Source organism: Pelophylax lessonae (assembly GCF_965119305.1).
Source record: "Pelophylax lessonae genome assembly, chromosome: 6".
In the NCBI taxonomy this organism is placed as follows: domain Eukaryota; kingdom Metazoa; phylum Chordata; class Amphibia; order Anura; family Ranidae; genus Pelophylax; species Pelophylax lessonae.
This window is the reverse complement of record NC_138773.1, coordinates 219,854,229-219,873,382: the sequence shown is the minus strand read 5'-3', so window position 1 is coordinate 219,873,382 and position 19,154 is coordinate 219,854,229. Positions and strand designations below refer to the sequence as shown.

General features: G+C 41.8%; 1 protein-coding gene across 3 annotated transcripts in view; it reads left to right on the top strand.

Moving 5' to 3' along the window:
• The window catches only part of IKZF2 (IKAROS family zinc finger 2), a 159,263-nt gene that overhangs the window by 137,704 nt on the left and 2,405 nt on the right, over nt 1-19,154 (top strand). For all 3 annotated transcript variants that reach the window (XM_082261945.1, XM_082261944.1, XM_082261943.1), the window contains exons 6-7: nt 3,370-3,507; nt 8,445-8,588. In XM_082261945.1, the coding sequence (XP_082118071.1) occupies nt 3,370-3,507; nt 8,445-8,588 (282 nt within the window). The remainder of the gene's footprint in view (nt 1-3,369; nt 3,508-8,444; nt 8,589-19,154) is intronic.

Sequence of the window (19,154 nt, the reverse complement as noted above, 5' to 3'; positions counted from 1 at the left end):
CTAGCTGTATATATGTAGATGGCTCACTGAGTATTACAGACAGTAAAACTTGTAGGAATCCACTATTTGCTCCTCACTGATGGAAGCTGCACATGCAGTTGAAAGTGCAGGGATCTCTGTATGCAGTAACACACCCAACATGAGTTTAAGCGGCGCTCCACCCAAAAGGGAAGCTCCACTTGTTCGCAAACCCCCCCCCCCTCCACTGCCACATTTGGCACTTTTTGGGGGGGAAGCTGGTACCTGGTTTTGACAGGTACCTGATCCCACTTCCAGGTAGGATCGCTGATCGGCAATTCATTACATTTCTGACTCCACCCTCCTCCGCCAATAACCCCCCTGCTGCCTTCTGGGATACACAAAGGTTCCAGAAGACAGCGGGAATTTTCAGAAAGCGCAGAGCAACTAGTGTATGCACCGTAGGGAACTGGCTGTGAAGCCTGAAGGCTATCCTACCTGTTTCCCTTACAATGTCTGCGCCTGCACCCGTAGCCTATTAAAGAATCAGCTTGGGGTGCCACATTGCAGGATCCCTGGACGGGTAAGTGTCCTTATATTAAAAGTCAGTAGCTACAGTATTTGTAGCTGCTGACCTTTTAATTTTTTGTTTTTTCCAAACTAGAGCTCCACTGCCCAGTATGGCCATCCTTCCTTTTCTTAAAGTGAGAATAAACACACACACAATTTAATTTCCAGTATCTCTTTTCTTTCTTTACGGGGCTGATGGCACTGCAATCATTTTCATCAAAAATATCAAAGTACTTTTTTCCTAATCGATGTGCAGCTGTCACATGACCCAAATCTTTCCCAGCCTGTCTGCAGAGAAACATGAGCAGGAGGAACTTCTAGTCCTCTGCTGCTGGTCACATGTTAAAAAAAAAAAAAAAAAGAAGAAATCAGCCTTTGGGATTAAAAATAAATATCAATAAACTGTTTTAAATTGACATACAAATATATATTTGAAATCAAATATTTTATTTTTTAACAATGACATGGTGTGGGCGGATTTCTGCCAGTCACCAGCTGTGTCACACCCCTCCAGCCTGCTCTGCAAATTCCCCAACTGCATTGGGGACATGATCAAAGGGGGAGATAGAGAACAGCAGGATCAACCAGGATTTTTGCAGAATACAGAAAAAGAATCTCCTAGTGAATAAGCGAGTATGAGCAGCATGCAATACAGCACTTATTGATATTTTTTTTTTTTTTTTTTTTGTGATGTGGGTTTAGTGTCACTTTAACCTATTTAACATGGAGGAATTTCTGAAAGAACTTTTAGCTCCTAGCAAACCCATACTAACCTATTTTAACATGGAGGAACTCCTGAAAGCACTTTTAGCTCCTAGCAAACCCATACTACTAATTACTTTTATCTTCAGCTTATGTACCATGAGCTGTAGATTAAAGCATGGTGGTGAGTGGTAAGAATGCTCCTTATGTAGCCTGAAAGATTATTGATGGTGAGAGGCAGAAATGGCTCATTGCTCAAGGAACCCCTTGCAAACCCTGGAGGAGGGCTAGGGTTTCGGAGAACCCTTGTTGAGAAAAGCTGGTTTAACGTATTATTGTGAATGTTTCTCGAAGCGAGAGCATTAATTGGTATCTGTTAGTAAGTGCAACAGAACTTACGTCAGACTATTAAAGGTCATATTTTCTAGCATGACAACTTACAGCTTTTTCACCTAGTGAAAATAAGAAAAAAACATATTTGAGCAATATCCCTGAGGGATTTAAACCCAACGGAGAGGAAAAAAAAATCCCGCCTGAGAGGGAGTGTTTGTCCAGCAGCATTCCTGGAGTGAGCTTGGGGATTCCACACCCTCAATCAGACTGCTGATTACACCAATTGTTCCTGTAACCTGGCCTATGATTTGAGACTTGTGAGCACACAAAACTACTGCAGAACGTAACAGAGTAATCGCCACACTGACCTGACAATGTAGTCTGCCTATATGCACGGGGAAAGAAAGCGTGCAAAGCTTCTTTTTTAAAGTTACATTGTTTTGACTGGACATACACAAAGGAAAACCTATCAGACCCTTGGATGTCCATTCCTTCACCTGGCATGAGCATTCATTGTATTTTTAACTTCTAACAATCTGAATAGAATAGTAGGTTAGAGCCAAATTTTAGGCCTATAGGATTCCTTTCCATTTTTTCCCCCTGTGATTATCAAAGTGATTAGAGCATCAGGGAAAAAAAAATCCAGTTTTCTGCCTCCAGTTTTACACACGTTGAGATTACTGCTGGAAGTTTGTGGGAATCTGTCTGTATCCACCATTCAAGCTGAATAGCTGCTGAGAAAATTGGGCTCCGTAAAATATTTAGTGTGTGCATTTGTGGTATGTAACCAGTCTCATTATGATATATTTCACAATGCCCCTAAAAAATAACCGTGTCCTACAGAGGATATTCTATCCGTTTTTTTTCTATGATATGTTACCCTCAAAGCAAACTAGTCCCTACCATCCAAACCTTTACCAGCTAAGCTTAAATATGCAAACTAGGTACTGCTCAGTGCCTACTAACGTTATTAACTTTCTAATCTGTTGTTGCAGGGTTCCTCAGGAACCTTGAAAAACTAGGATACCTGCAATGTTTCAGTTTCCAGTTTGAGACGCCAAACGAGGAGCACACCTCAGCATATCTCACAATGCAATGCGGGACACCTCTGATTAATGAGGACTCACATTGAATTGTTGAAAATTTGCATACCACAAACATATTTTTAAAGGTTTCCAGAGCAGTCTGGAGAAAAAAAATAGTTTTAAGGATGAATTGCCTCACAGTGCAGAGTACATGCAAAATTGTCAGCAAAAGCTCAGGGGTAGTTTAAACCCTTTTCTTTCAGCCACTTAGTTCATCTTTTTGTCGCCTCTCTGGGCATCTTTTCTGTGTTTTGTGTTTATGTTGGAGATTAGAAATCTAAAAAGGCTGTGGAGTCACTGGTAATGGGAGGGAGGGGGGGCGTGGTGGTTACAGATGAAGCTTTAAGGATGAGTTGCTTCACAGTGCCTGCATCTGCACAGGTCAAAGGGGGCAGCTTTTGACATTAATTTACTGCTTGTTAAACAAGTTTAATAAAGAATTACAGTGTACCGTTTTCAATAGGTATTTTACAAAGTTCAATGGGCCATATCAAACCATTATATTTCAGTTCACTGAAGTCAGGTAATAAAAGATTTGAAAAGAGTTGTGGATAGTTGATGTAGGTTACTGCAGTATTAATGTTGCTTTATTAAATAAGCCTAGCTAGAAATGATGATATCCACCAAACAACCTGTGAAGGATTGTGCCTAAAATGTTTATGCATTTAGATAATTTACCAAAGGCAGGCGTTTATTAACCTGGCTTCTTTTATCTTTGCAGTAGGCAAACCTCATAAGTGCAACTACTGTGGCCGAAGCTACAAGCAGCGAAGCTCCCTTGAAGAACATAAAGAGCGTTGTCACAACTACTTGCAAAACGCAGGACTAGAGAGTGGCCAGAGCATGGGACCTCACAGTGGTGAGTACACTTTAGTATTATCCCTCAAATTTGAGAGCTGATTCTCACACACACACACACACATTTTTTTTTTTTTTAATTCTGTGCTAGTGGAGAAAGCTTAAAGACCATTGGATGATTTTCAATGCCAGTTTTGAGTGTTTGTTATGTGTATTTTGTATTGTATGCTCTGCTATTTTGTGCCTGTTTATTTCAGTTCATAGTCATATGTCACGCTAACTGTAGAGTAATGTTAATGGGTGTTTTTAAACGTTCCTTGTCTGCTGATTTTGTTGCGCTGAAGGAAAGTATCACTGAATTGAAATGTATAGAGCATCCTGCTACACAGCTGTACACAGCACACCTTAAGACAGCAGTGAGCTCCAGTACCAAAAAAAAAGACTTGGCCCCCATGACATTTTTATAAGCAAATTCTCTGCATTAGTGCTCACTCTAGTTTATTAAATTTCAAATTGTGCAATGACCCCAGGACACCTAATTCCCAGCACCAGACTTGGCACTAGCCAACAAGCTAAACCAGACTGGGCCTACAACATACACCATCATGAGACTGGGCACTGACCTACAATATATGCCATTACCAGACTGGGCAGTGACACACACAAGTTCTTATTTCAGTAATTAAATTCAAAAAGTGAAACTCTTATGTAGATTCATTACACACAGAGTGTAATATTTCATATTTCTTTCTTTAAATTTTGATGATTATGGCTTAGAGCTAGTGAAAACCTAAAATTCACTATCTTGGCAAATTAGAATATTGCATAAGACCAATAAAAATATTTTTAATACAAAAAATGTTGGCTTACTAAAAAGTATGTCAATGTACGGTATAGTATGCACTCAATACTTGGTTGGGGTTCCTTTTGCATGAATTACTACATTAATGCGGTGTGGCATGGAGGCGATTAGCCTGTGGCACGGCTGAGGAGTTAAGGAAGCCCAGGTTGCTTTGATAGCGGCCTTCAGCTCATCTACATTGTTTGGTCTGGTGTCTCATTTTCCTCTTCACAATACCCCCACAGATTCTCTATGGGGATTAGGTCAGGCAAGTTTGCTGGCCAATCAAGCACAGTTATACCATGATCATTAAACCAGGTATTGATACTTTTGGCAGTGTAGGCAGGTTTCAAGTCTTGATGACATGGCTCCTCAAATCATCACTGACTGGAGACTTCACACTGGGCCTCATGCAACTTGGATTCTGTGCCTCTCCACTCTTCCTCCAGACTCTGGGACCTTGATTTCTGAATGAAATGCAGAATTTACTTTCATCTGAAAATAGGACTTTGGACCGCTGAGCAACAGTCCAGTCCTTTTTTGCCTTAGCCCAGGTAAGACGCGTCTGACATTGTCTCTGATTAAGGAATGGCTTGACACAAGCAATGTCACAGTTGTAGCCTATGTCCTGGATACGTCTGTGTGTGGTGGCTCTTGAAGCACTGACACCAGCCATAGTCCACTCTTTGTGAATCTCCTCCAAATTATTGAATGGCCTTTACTTCACAATCCTTTCAAGGCTATGGTTATGCCTGTTGCTTGTGCACCTTTTTCTACCACACTTTTTCCTTCCACTCAACTTTCAATTAATATGCTTGGATACAGCACTCTTAACAGCCAGCTTCTTTAGCAAATGACCTTTTATGACTTCCTCTCCTTGTGGAGGGTATCAATGACTATCTTCTGGACAACTGTCAAGTCAGCAGTCTTCCCCATGATCGTGTAGCCTACTGAACCAAACTGAGAGACCATTTTAAAGGTTCAAAAAAACAGGTTTTGAGTTAGTTGATTAGAGTGTGACACCATACTCTACAATATTGAACTTTTTCACAATATTTCACTTTTCTGAGATACTGAATTCACCGTTTTCACTAGCTGTAAGCCATAATCGTCAAAATTAAAAAAAAGAAATGCTTGAAATATATCACTCTGTGTGTAAGGAATCTAAATAAAACATTAGTTTGACTTTTTAAGTTGAATTACTAAAATAAATGAACTTTTTAATGATATTCACATTTTTTTTAAGATGCCCCTGTACACTATCACCAGACTGAATACTGACCCGAAACATACACCATTGCCGGATTAGGCACTGACCTACGACATGTATGATTGCCAGGCTGGGTACTGTCTCTCAGCATACACCATTACTAGACTGGGCACTGACCCACAACATGTACCATCACCAAACGTGGCACTGACCAACAGTGTACACCATCACAAGATTAGACTTTGACCCACAACATACACAGTCCCTAAACTGGGCACTGACCCAACAAAAAACATCACCAGCACACCACTATAGAGTAAACCTCAATAGCCAGCATTTTCCACACTGTGTCCAGGCCACTGAAACCACCAATCGGGTAAATTCTCTCCTTTTGCATCTCTAACGCCACATTACACATCTACATGTAAGAAGCAGCTTATCCTGAGATATGAATGTTTGGGCAAAGCTAACCGGTTGCCGACCAGGGATGTAATGTTCAATCTAGATACCTTTGTACTAAACTTGAGTTACCTAGCCACAATTACTACTTAGAGGCAAGTGCCCTACTCAATATTTCTCAATGTAGCCGTTTATTTTAAAAATGCTTGAATGCACATTGTCTAGTGGTGTTGTCTACATCCAGTCAGTATTTTCGAAATCACATCCGCCTTTCTTTCTTTTTTTTTTTTTTTTTTTTTTGCTGGGTAAAATTACTTGGGAAACCCCCTTCTGCTGCTCACTACTTTATTTTTACTTTTTGGTTAAAATAAATTTGTCATAATTTAGTAAAAATAGTTCTACTGTATAGTAAGGTGTGACAGCTGCTCAGATAGGTGGGGTTTTCCATTTTTTTTCCCTAATCTTTACTTGCTAGAAAATAGGGAGAAAACAGAAGCATTATCTTGGAAATATTTTAATGAAGAGGTTAAGAAGTTGATGCCTACAAATGTAAAGCCACTCTAGCTGATTTAACCATATGTGGTAAGATCAACCAGTAATGTCACCAAACTTTCCAAAATCTAGCAGACATTTGCTTGCCTATCATTCTTGGTGGAAGCAACAATCAGATTGGAATTTCACAGTCGTGACTGTCTTCCTCCTGTATGATCTTGCAGAGCTTGGGCGTGGCTTAAAATAGTTAATCTGGCTTCAGCTATAGATGTAACCATGCATGTTTTGGCTAATTTGACCATGTATGTTTTTACAAATCTTTCATACAATCCTCTGTGGTCTGCAGGTAGCATTGGTCAGTGTAAAGTAAAAGGTATGAACAGTAGTGGAACCACCATACACCTCTGTATCAGAAGTGTTTAAAAAAAGAAGTGTTTTTTTTGCCCATAACAGACAGCCAGACCCCTACTTTCTCCCCTTTTTTTTGCACTACACAAGTCACTAGAATTTGATTTGAGGTTTTCTTCTGCAGCTTTGTACCAGTTGTAAGTGAAACTAGAGGCTCAGCAAGCATACTCTCAGGGAGCTGCTTATAACACATTCAAATGTATATAATAGTGCAAAACTGTTACAAAAAAAGAGAGGTTGTTTAGCTCTGAAAGTTTATTGCTAAACATTCTAGACCATTTTAGACAGAGGCTCAAAGAGCACCTGTGAGGGTATAAAAATGGGAGTTGCCATTGCTTACTTGTTTTTTTTTTTTTTAAAGATGCAAGCTTCGGGCTGCCATTCTGGTTCTTAGTTCAGTGCCTGTTGAGTAACTGACCTAAAACAAGTTTTCAGCATGGGAGATCAGGCTATTCAGACACCCCTATCTCTGTTTGTACCAAAACTCAGCAGGTTGTAAAGCTGGGAAAACGGCCTTGGAGCCCAAATGTAATTTAATCTGAACACAAGAACAAAATTGTAATATACTGCAGCGCACCAGTTCCTAGATGTGGTGGCATCCATTTTATTTATTTTTTCTTTCCCATTTTCCCTTTGTTTTTACTTGGTGATCCTGCCAGTAACACACTTGGTGCCATAGGATGACAAAGCTTACTCGCTGTACTGTATCTACGGAGGAGAAATGCTATCATTCTGGTATGGGACTACAGAACATTTTAGCCTCTTCTTTACCTGATAACATTGAGTGGGGGGGTTATAGTCTTTACAGAGAACAGGGAAGAATGTAACTCCTAAAGCGGGCCATAGATTATGCGATTTTTCTTTCCTGCAACCACTGGAAACCCAGGGATTGGTCCCTGCCGGTAAAACATAGTGATCGCTGCTAGGGGCTATATAAAAATCGGAACCCAAATCAATCCATTGATTGCGTGTCAATCAGCCTGCCCATTGATTAATCAAATCTCACCGGGTCCCTGCTGAACTGCCTGAGATTCGATCCATTTATGGCCTGGCTTAAGACTGCAGCACAAACAGGGATAGAAGAAAATTATCAGATGACTAGATTTCGGGCAGTATCAACTTGTATATTTTGCTGTTATTAAACAGATCTAACAAAAAAATTCCCATGGTATATTTAGTTCATTGTTAGGGTATACATACACATGAAAAAAAACAAGTTCTCAATGGGAGCTTCATATCAATCCTCACTGGTCCACTGTAAAAGTTTGATGACAGATAGGATTAATGTACAAGAAGTCAGCCTTCTACAACCTCTATTTTAAATATATTTAGTTTTGATACATTTCGTAAAGTTTACCAAATTTATCAATACATTTTAGCAAAAACGTACTTGTAGTCTATAGTTAGCAGTAGTTCCAAGGCTTATGTTAATCTAGACACATTTGGCTATCAAAGTAATATGAACTCCTTAACCTATGCAGGGTTCTAGTAGCTGGTAGAACCTGGAGAAGTAATAGGAATGGTTTATAGGTGTCATCAAAGTCCTGAGGGTCTTAGTTTAGAATAGTTTTAACTAAAATCAATTGTGTCTTGCTTGGTTTCATCATGCCAGCAAGTGATTCTGATGTGGACTTTTGGTTCTGTATAGCATCTCCAATGGATGAGTGTAAGAATCCAGAGATCCTGATGGAGAACAACATGTCTTTGATATCCTTTGAAAGACCAGCTGTCATAGAGAGAATTGCCAGCAACATGGGGAAGCGTAAGAGCTCCACCCCACAGAAGTTTGTGGGTAAGCATCTACTTTCTTTTCCTTAGAACTCCATGCATAAACTCTCATAACAGCTTGACCAATCACTATTTATTTCAGCATTCTTTTGGAAACAAACATGCTTCCCAAATGGCCCTATTTGAACAGAACAGATGTTTTTTTGGTTTGAAAAAATATAGAAGGAGCATAAAGAGGCTTGGCTTCTCAGATATGCTTCAAATGAGCTGGGATTTTGGTGTATTGGTGGGATGAGGCTTAAATTGAACTGGATTTCAATTTTAAAACATTAAGAGGTGTAAAATGGCTATATATCATTAAGATCATAGACAATGTATCTGAAAGGTTTAGGTCTTGATGAAGGCATAGCTAACCTCCTCTTGGCCCTGGTGCATTATGTAATCAAGGGGACCCACAGCATTTTCTGCATTAATAACACTTACTCAACACACTAATGTTGCACACAATATGACAAACTGATAACTTTGCCTGAAATTAAGCAGTGATTTGGCTACCCAGTGAATTGCCTTGAATGATACAGGGACATTTCAGAATCACGAGCTGCGTTAATCCCAACCCTCTGAGCCACTGGCCCAGTAGCAATTGCTATGTTTATCTTAGATGACCATTTTTTTCCTTAAAAGTTCATCTAAAGAAATACTGAGACTTTGTGAAAAGGAAAATACTCCCTCCAATTAACACAAATATAATAGTTCAACTTTAGTTTAGCAGAATGCCAATTAGACTTGTATAAAGCTAGAGGAATGGATGGAGGTTTTGCATATAGAAACCAGCAAGAAGTGTTTTTTTGGTTTTCTAACCTTTACAAAAATTATGATTTCTGGAATCTGACTGGATGCTGTAGGCAACACCTCCTTTTCTTCACAATGAATGCATGATGTCCAAATTTCTTTTGCAATTCTGTTTTAACACAGTTGAAATATGCATATGGAGACTGGTTTCTAGTGGTTGTCCTCCCTCACCTGTTCAGTGCTACTCTGCACTGGATTACAAGAGGCAGATATCAAGCTGTATACAGACGCCTACAATAACTGCATTCAAACATAAATTATGTATTGTACATGATTGCATTAATTTTCCTTTTTATCTGCCAGGGGTTCATGTTTCCTAAATGGGGTTAAAATGAAATTAAATGAGTTATGTTCAGCAAAATTACTTAAAACATTTTTGTGTAACTAAAGTCAGTCCACTATAGTGGTAGCATTACATTTCCCCCTAACAGTTATATAATATGAATATTCGGTGCAGGTAAACCACTATTTCCTATGAGAGGAAATAACATCCATCTTACACACGTTCCTAAATGTGAAAGAAGCAGACCGGTTTTCAGCAACATACCACGGGAAAGTCCCTGTGTGCATACTGAAATGCTGTATGTGCTGCATATTTTATACACAATCACTTTAAAGTGTCTAGCTGACACCAGTAAATATCACTGCATACATGTGATATTCTGGTAAATTTCTCAGTCTACAGGATCCAAAGCACATTCTCAGTAAAGATACCACCTGCTCATACTTGGTTGGAAGGCAGCATATACTGTATACCTCCCAGCATTTTGAAATACCTAATCAGGACAAACCATCGCGCCTATTACACCTCAAATTCGCCTTAGGCATTAAAGGGCGGTGGTACCTTCATCTGACTATTCAAAGATTTTTATTTTAAACCGATGATCACCCAAGCATGCTTGTTTGTCTCTGGAAAAGAAGAATAGCCAGACATCTTTGGTACAAGGAAATCAAATCTCCAATGATTCTCAGTACCTATAATTATTAAACTTCATTTCTCTATCGCTCATTGACAGACGTAGTCTTCTTGATTCTCAAGAGCTGGGTTATGTTGTCTCCGCAGGAGTAGGACTAGGCAGAATGACAAAACGTTCTGGCTCCACCCTAGGGGGCAGTCCCTGAGGGTATATCCTCCCTCTCTCTGCTACAGGGAATCAGTTTTTTTCTGTCTAGTCAGGAGTAAGGACCTAAGTTCCTTGCTGGGATCTTTTGGTCCTGGCAAGACTTTTTTTCTTTAAGAAAAAGACATTTTTTAGGTAGTTTTCTCCAGTGTTTTTTTCCTGTGAGATCTTCAAGCAAAAATGCCGGACTGGGCGACACTTGTGGTCACCCCAGCCGGCCTACGAGCGTGTGCAGACCAGGCATTGCGCTTGGTCGGCCGCGACATATTCAAGTAAGTATGCGGGGCCGGGCGACGGGCTGGATGTGAGATCCAGTGGTCACCCCGGTTTCTGCCTAAAAGCGCGTGCAGACCAGTGCGCTGAGTCGGCCGCGACGGAGTCCCAGTAAAGGGACTGACTTTGCGAGTTAAAAGCTCGCTTGGACGCCAGGACCAGAGAGTCGAGGCGTCCACAAACCCCCACCTCGGTGGAGAGGGTATTATGAAGAGAGGGTGCCTGTCGGTTCGGTATGGTGAGTAAAACGTTCCCTTTTTTCCTCATTTATGAGGCAGTATATATTATGGGCCCCTCCATATATGGTCAGTATATATCTGACACTTACAAGTCCCCCTTGTAATACAGCATGTGTTTGTGGGAAGTGGACTTGGTTCAAGAGCTAACACTCTACCCAGCAGACTGTAACATTACAGCAAACATAGGAGGTATAATCCTACCTTATGTGCAGTGTATCTCTGTTCGCAGGCTGTAACTGAATGGACCAAGTGGTTACGCCGGGACTTAGAAGAAGTCCCTCAGGCGGTATCAGATTTGTTGGAACAAATGATACAGGGGTTACAGTTTGTATGTGATGCGGCGTTAGACGCCACTCCATTAATGGCGCGAGCATCAGTCTCAGCAGTGGTTCTCAGGCGTACACTGTGGCTAAAAGGTTGGATAGCCGACCAAGGTTCCAAAAAAGCATTGGCTAATATCCCCTTTTCAGGAGAACGTCTATTTGGAGCCAACTTAGATGAGATCATTAAGGATCTCACCGGTGGAAAAAGCACCTTTTTACCGCAAAATTTTAAAGGTAGAGGAACTCGTCAAAGACGAGGGCCTTCTTTTTCTGCTCACAAGAGGTTTTTTCGTCCAGCGGGTGAAAAAACTAAGTCCTCCAAGGTTCCTACAGGAGGCGTCAGGGGTCGTTGGTCGGGCAAGCAAAAGCCCGCCCCCTCCAGACCTGAAGATAAACCATCCAAAGCCTGAAGGTGCGCCCCCACCCATAACTGGGGTGGGGGGACGTCTTCGCCGGTTCCCGGATCCATGGCTTTCCAGAATCCCGGACAAATGGGTTTGCGAAGTCATATTAGTGGCTGTTACGGAGACATGGTTTAATGAAAGAAATGACTGGGACATAACCATACCAGGGTACTCTTTATACAGAAGAGACAGAGTAGGCAAGAAAGGAGGAGGAGTGGCCCTGTATGTGAAAGATAGCATTAAATCTAACCTAATACAAGTTGGTGAGGCCAACATAGAGTCAGTTTGGGTTACGTTGCAGTTTGCTAATCATGCAGTAACTCGTGTAGGTGTGATATATAGACCACCTGGTCAAGTTAAAGAACTAGATGATCTACTAGTTGAAGAAATAGCTAAAATGACAATGAAAGGAGAAGTTATCATTATGGGAGATTTCAATCTTCCAGATATAAACTGGAAAACCAAAATAGCAAGTTCTACCAGGATTACAGATATTCTAAATTCCCTACTGGAGTTGTCTCTGCAACAAGTGGTTGAGGAGCCAACCCGGAGGGAGGCCATTTTGGATCTGGTATTCACAAATGGGGATTCGGTATATGATGTCATTGTAGGCGAAACCTTGGGATCTAGTGATCACCAGTCAGTGTGGTTTAATATAAGAACTGTGAAAGAGTCACACCACACAAAAACAAAAGTTTTAGATTTTAGAAAAACAGACTTTTCAAAAATGAAATTGGTCATAAATGAGTCCTTATCAGACTGGAACGGATTACATGGAGTCCAGGAGAAATGGGACTACTTAAAAGGTGCATTATTGAAGGCAACAGAAAATTGCATTAGACTTGTCAGTAAAAGCAAAAAAAGGAAGAGACCACTGTGGTACTCAGCAGAAGTGGCCCAAATCATTAAAAATAAAAAGCTAGCATTTTGTAATTATAAAAAAACCCAGAGCAATGAAAATAAGGAAATCTACAAGATTAGGCAGAAAGAGGCCAAGCAAGTTATAAGAACTTCTAAAGCGCAGGCAGAAGAAAAACTAGCTCAGTCTATGAAAAAGGGGGATAAGACATTCTTCAGATATATAAATGAAAAAAGGAAATTAAAACAAGGAATAACTAAATTAAAAACAAAGGACGGAAGGTATGTAGAAGAAAATAAAGGGCTAGCTGACTGCCTTAATGAATACTTCTGTTCAGTTTTTACAGAAGAAAAAGAAGGAGAAGGACCTCCACTTGAAAGGATGACTAATGAATCATTTGATGCATGTGTCTTTACAGAGGAAGACATTCTAAGATTGCTGTCTAAAGTGAAGACAAATAAGTCACAGGGTCCTGATGGGATACACCCAAGATTATTAAAAGAGCTTAGTGGTGAGCTGGCAAAACCATTAACAGATCTATTTAACCAATCATTAGTAACAGGAGTCGTCCCGGAAGACTGGAAATTGGCAAATGTCGTGCCCATTCACAAGAAAGGTAGTAGGGAGGAATCGAGCAACTATAGACCAGTGAGTCTGACATCAATAGTAGGCAAATTAATGGAAACCCTATTAAAGGATAGGATTGTGGAACATCTTAAATCCCATGGATTGCAAGATGAAAAACAACATGGGTTTACTTCAGGGAGATCATGTCAAACAAATCTTATAGATTTTTTTGACTGGGTGACTAAAATAATAGACGGTGGAGGTGCAGTAGACATTGCATATCTAGATTTTAGTAAGGCTTTTGACACTGTCCCACATAGAAGACTTATCAATAAACTGCAGTCATTGAGCATGGACTCCCATATTGTTGAGTGGATTAGGCAGTGGCTGAGTGACAGACAACAGAGGGTTGTAGTCAATGGAGAACATTCAGAACAAGGTCATGTTACCAGTGGGGTACCTCAGGGATCTGTACTGGGACCAATTTTGTTTAATATCTTCATAAGTGATATTGCAAAAGGCCTCGATGGTAAGGTTTGTCTTTTTGCTGATGACACAAAGATATGTAACAGGGTTGATGTTCCTGGAGGGAAACGCCAAATGGAAAAGGATTTAGGAAAACTAGAAGAATGGTCAGAACTCTGGCAACTGAAATTTAATGTGGATAAGTGCAAGATAATGCACCTGGGGCGTAAAAACCCAAGGGCAGAATATAGAATATTTGACACAGTCCTGACCTCAGTATCTGAGGAAAGGGATTTAGGAGTAATTATTTCAGAAGACTTAAAGGTGGGAAGACAATGTAATAGAGCAGCACGAAATGCCAGCAGAATGCTTGGATGTATAGGGAGAGGTATAAGCAGTAGAAAGAGAGAAGTGCTTATGCCGCTGTACAGAACACTGGTGAGACCTCACTTGGAGTATTGTGCGCAGTACTGGAGGCCATATCTCCAGAAGGATATAGATACTCTAGAGAGAGTTCAGAGAAGAGCTACTAAACTAGTACATGGATTGCAGGAAAAAACTTACCAGGAAAGGATAAAGGACCTTAACATGTATAGCTTGGAAGAAAGAAGAGACAGAGGGGATATGATAGAAACATTTAAATACATAAAGGGAATCAACTCGGTAAAGGAGGAGAGCATATTTAAAAGAAGAAAAACTACCACAAGAGGACACAGTTTTAAATTAGAGGGGCAAAGGTTTAAAAGTAATATGAGGAAGTATTACTTTACTGAGAGAGTAGTGGATGCATGGAATAACCTTCCTGCAGAAGTGGTAGCTACAAATACAGTGAAGGAGTTTAAGCATGCATGGGATAGGCATAAGGCTATCCTTCATACAAGATAGGGCCAGGGACTATTCATAGGATTCAGATATATTGGGCAGACTAGATGGGCCAAATGGTTCTTATCTGCCGACACATTCTATGTTTCTATAAAGTCAGGGTACAAGATCGAGTTTCGATCTCTCCCACCGGCGCGATTCTTCCCTTCCAATATCCGACTATCTCCGGATCGTCTAGAAGATCTGCGGAGAGCAGTCACAGATCTACTACAACAAGGAGTGGTAGTCCACGTTCCTTGGACAGAACGGTTTCAAGGGTTTTATTCAAACCTGTTTACAATACCCAGGAAAGAGGGCAAAGTGCGTCCAATTCTGGACTTAAGAGCACTCAATTCTTTCGTCAACATAAGAAGATTCAGAATGGAGTCCATTCGCACGGTAGCAGCCTTCCTGCATCCAGGGGATGTCCTAGCGTCCATAGACATCAAGGACGCCTATCTTCACATTCCCATTTTCGCAGGACATCAGCGTTTTCTACGCTTTTCCGTAGAGGAGAACCACTATCAGTTTGTGGCGTTACCTTTCGGTCTCGCCACGGCTCCGCGGGTCTTCACAAAAGTGTTGGCCCCAATGTTGGCACTTCTGCGCCAAAGAGGTATATCGATTCTAGGTTACCTAGACGATCTTCTGCTTCATGCAGAGTCTCCTCAGACCTTGCTACAAAACATAGAAATTACTATGATTTCTTTACAGGAATTCGGGTGGCTGGTGAACCAGCAAAAGTCTTTTCTGGTTCCCACCCAGAGGCTCGAATATCTGGGTCTAATTCTAGACACAGTCAGGACAAGAGTGTTTCTTCCGGTAGGGAAACTTCGAAAGATTCAATCAGCAGTCCAGTTGTTACTGTCCAACAGCTGGTCTTCCCTTCGGACTTGCATGAGGGTTCTGGGGTTGATGGTGGCTTCATTCGAAGCAGTCCCATTTGCCCAGTCCCATACCCGAATTCTTCAGCAAGAGATTCTTCTCAGATGGAATCGGAATCCGGAATCCCTGGACAATCAGATACGATTGAGCAAACAGACCAGAGAGTCTCTGGTTTGGTGGCTTCGGTCTCCAATGCTCAGCCAGGGAAAGTCATTTCTGCCAATATATTGGACGATAGTGACCACGGATGCCAGTCTATCCGGATGGGGAGGAATTCTTGGTCAGTTATCTGTCCAGGGACTTTGGTCCCCGGAAGAATCCAGATTACCGATAAATGTATTGGAACTGAGAGCGATCAGACTTTGTCTGATTCACTGGACCGAGCAGCTTCAGGGCAGCCCGGTTCGGATCCAGTCGGACAATGCCACGGCCGTGGCTTATGTCAATCACCAGGGGGGCACCAAGAGTGTCCGAGCGGCCAAAGAAGTGGCTTGCATTCTTCGCTGGGCGGAACGATTTGTTCCAGCAATCTCTGCGGTGTTCATTCCGGGGGTGGAGAATTGGCAGGCAGATTATCTCAGCCGTCAGACCCTGGATCAGGGGGAATGGTCCCTCCATCCAGACGTTTTCCACCAGTTGTGCCTACGGTGGGGCACCCCGGATGTGGATCTGTTGGCATCACGATTCAACAGGAAAGTTCAGAGATTCGTGGCTCGCTCCCGCGATCCTCTAGCAGAAACCGCAGACGCACTGATCGCCCCGTGGGGGCAATACCAGCTAATATATGCCTTCCCTCCTCTCGCGTTACTGCCAAGACTTCTTCGCAGGGTAGAGGAGGAAGGAATCCCAGTAATCCTGGTAGCTCCGGACTGGCCTCGTCGAGCTTGGTACGCCGACATGGTCAGACTGGTGGCGGACGTCCCATGGAGACTTCCTCTCAGGGAGGATCTACTGTCTCAGGGACCGATCTTCCATCCTGCTTTACGATCGCTGGCTTTAACGGCCTGGCTATTGAGACCCAGGTGCTGAAGGACAAAGGTTTGTCAGCTTCAGTTATTCCTACTCTAGTTGAAGCAAGGAAAGCGACTTCCAGAAAGATTTATCATCGCACATGGAAGTCCTACATTGCATGGTGTGAACCTTTGGGGTTCCGTCCTCGGTCTTATTCGATTAGTCGAATATTGGCTTTTCTGCAACAAGGGGTTGAGCAGAAACTGGCCTTGAGTACTATCAAGGGTCAGGTCTCAGCATTAGCCATCTTCTTTCAGAAGCCTTTGGCTACTCATTCCTTGGTGCGGAATTTCATCCAGGGGGTGCGACATCTGGCTCCGCCAGTGCACGCGCCGTTACCCCCCTGGGATCTTAATTTAGTATTGTCGGTTCTTCAGAAACCTCCCTTTGAAGATATTAGGGAGATTCCTCTACCCACGTTGTCCCAGAAGGTGGCCTTCTTGGTGGCTATTACTTCTGCACGCAGGGTGTCAGAACTGGCCGCATTATCTTGTCGTTCACCATATCTGGTGGTTCATAGAGATAAGGTGGTTCTTCGTCCGAATCCATCCTTCCTACCAAAAGTAGTTTCAGAATTTCATCTGAATGAAGAAATTGTATTACCTTCCCTGTGTCCTAAGCCCAGTCATCCTCGGGAATTTGCTTTGCACTCCTTGGATGTGGTCCGGGCGATCAGGGTATACTTGAAAACGACAGACTCGTTTCGCAAGACGGATTCACTTTTTGTGATCCCAGATGGACCCAAAAAGGGGTTGCCTGCATCTGCCGCGACCATTTCCAAATGGATCAGACAGACGGTAGTACAGGCTTATTCTATTAAGGGTCGGGAGCCCCCGTTCCCTGTTAAGGCGCACTCCACTCGGGCACTTAGTGCGTCATGGGCCTTTCGCCATCAGGCGTCAGTGGTCCAGGTGTGCAAGGCGGCTACCTGGTCGTCGGTGCATACCTTCTCTAAACATTATAAAGTTGATGTAATGGCATCGTCTGATGCCTCATTTGGCCGCAAGGTTTTGCAGGCCGCAATTTGAGGAGACCAGTGGTCTACCTCGAGGGTTTTTTTCCGTTGGAAAATTTTTTCTTTTAGTCTCATTCTTTGTTTATAATGAGCCTTTAAAACTTCTAGTTTGGCACCGGTTGGGCCTACTAGATTGGATTTGATTTTGTCAATCCCACCCCTCATTTGTGGCACTGCTTCTGGATGTCCCAGCTCTTGAGAATCAAGAAGACTACGTCTGTCAATGAGCGATAGAGAAAAATGGATTTTTGTAAGAACTTACCGTAAAATCCTTTTCTCTTAAGCTCATTGACAGACGTAGTACCCGCCCCTCTATCATTGAGTTGGGTTGGGTTAATTTCTCTGTACTGCTTTAAACAGAACTGATTCCCTGTAGCAGAGAGAGGGAGGATATACCCTCAGGGACTGCCCCCTAGGGTGGAGCCAGAACGTTTTGTCATTCTGCCTAGTCCTACTCCTGCGGAGACAACATAACCCAGCTCTTGAGAATCAAGAAGACTACGTCTGTCAATGAGCTTAAGAGAAAAGGATTTTACGGTAAGTTCTTACAAAAATCCATTTTCCCCATTTGGTACAAGGAAACACAGCGAAAAGGAGCTATTAAACATTGCTGGTCACTCTTTTCACATGGGATCTGGGGCAGATTGGTCATGGTAATGATGTTGTCTTATGAATTACCAAGACTTGGGGCAGATTGAACATGATCTTGTCATGCCTATGAATCTCCCAATATCTGGGACAGATTTCGCATGAGCCTGTTGTGTTTATAAATTGCCCAAGACCCGAGGCTGATTGAGCATGATCCTGTCATGTCTATGAATTGCCTGAGATCAATTGAAGACTGGGCATGATCTTGTCATGCCTTTGAGTCCGAATGAGATGAGAACACCTTAACGTCAGTCACTTTCAGCTAACCATGGGGCAAGATTGGCTCTTTTAGGGTTTGAGAGTAAAACTAACATAGGGACTATAGAAATGTTTGCAGTTCCTAAAATAGTAAACTAATGTAGGTGGACATAGGTATTTGGATTACATAAAAGCAAAAAATGTTAACACATTACAGTATGATTTAGAGCTAGCATTTTATGTCCTTGTTTTGTAGTTTCAGAAGTACACTGAGGTGGTATTTTTTTTCTTTTTCATAAAGAGGTGGTATTTTTTACCTGTGCACCATTCTTGCATCATGTTCTTCATGACGTCATGTGTTAAAAATTAACCCAGTAGTTGTACAGGTTTGTGTAAGGAATATTTTAGGAATAACAAATAAAGTTCACTTATCCTTCTTCAGAAGACAAGTCAAAGCAAATCTCCCATGATTCTCAGTAGACTGCCCATCCTTACTATTGTGCCTAACCTATAATTATTAAACTTCATTCCCCAGATGGCTGCTAGGACTCTGCGAGTCTGAGTTTTCCTACTATGTTGTCAGGCAGTTCTGTTTTGGAAATATAAAGTACAGTGTGCTTTTAGCCTACAAAATATGAAAGGTTTAGTCCATCAATATTTGGGGGAAAAAAATCCCCCTAGAAGCTCACTTGACACTAGATTCTGCATTGAAATCAATCAGCTAAAGTCCCTAAGCCACCCCCTCTACAGCCACATCTATTACATTTAGCTTAAAGTAAACCTTTTATAATTAGAATTTACTATGTAAAATGGACAAGCAGAAGTTCTTTGTTTTGCCTGTGGTTTAAAAAAAAAAAAATATCTGCAGATCCTGAGATTTAGGCAGCTAAAATTCTATGAAATCAAATT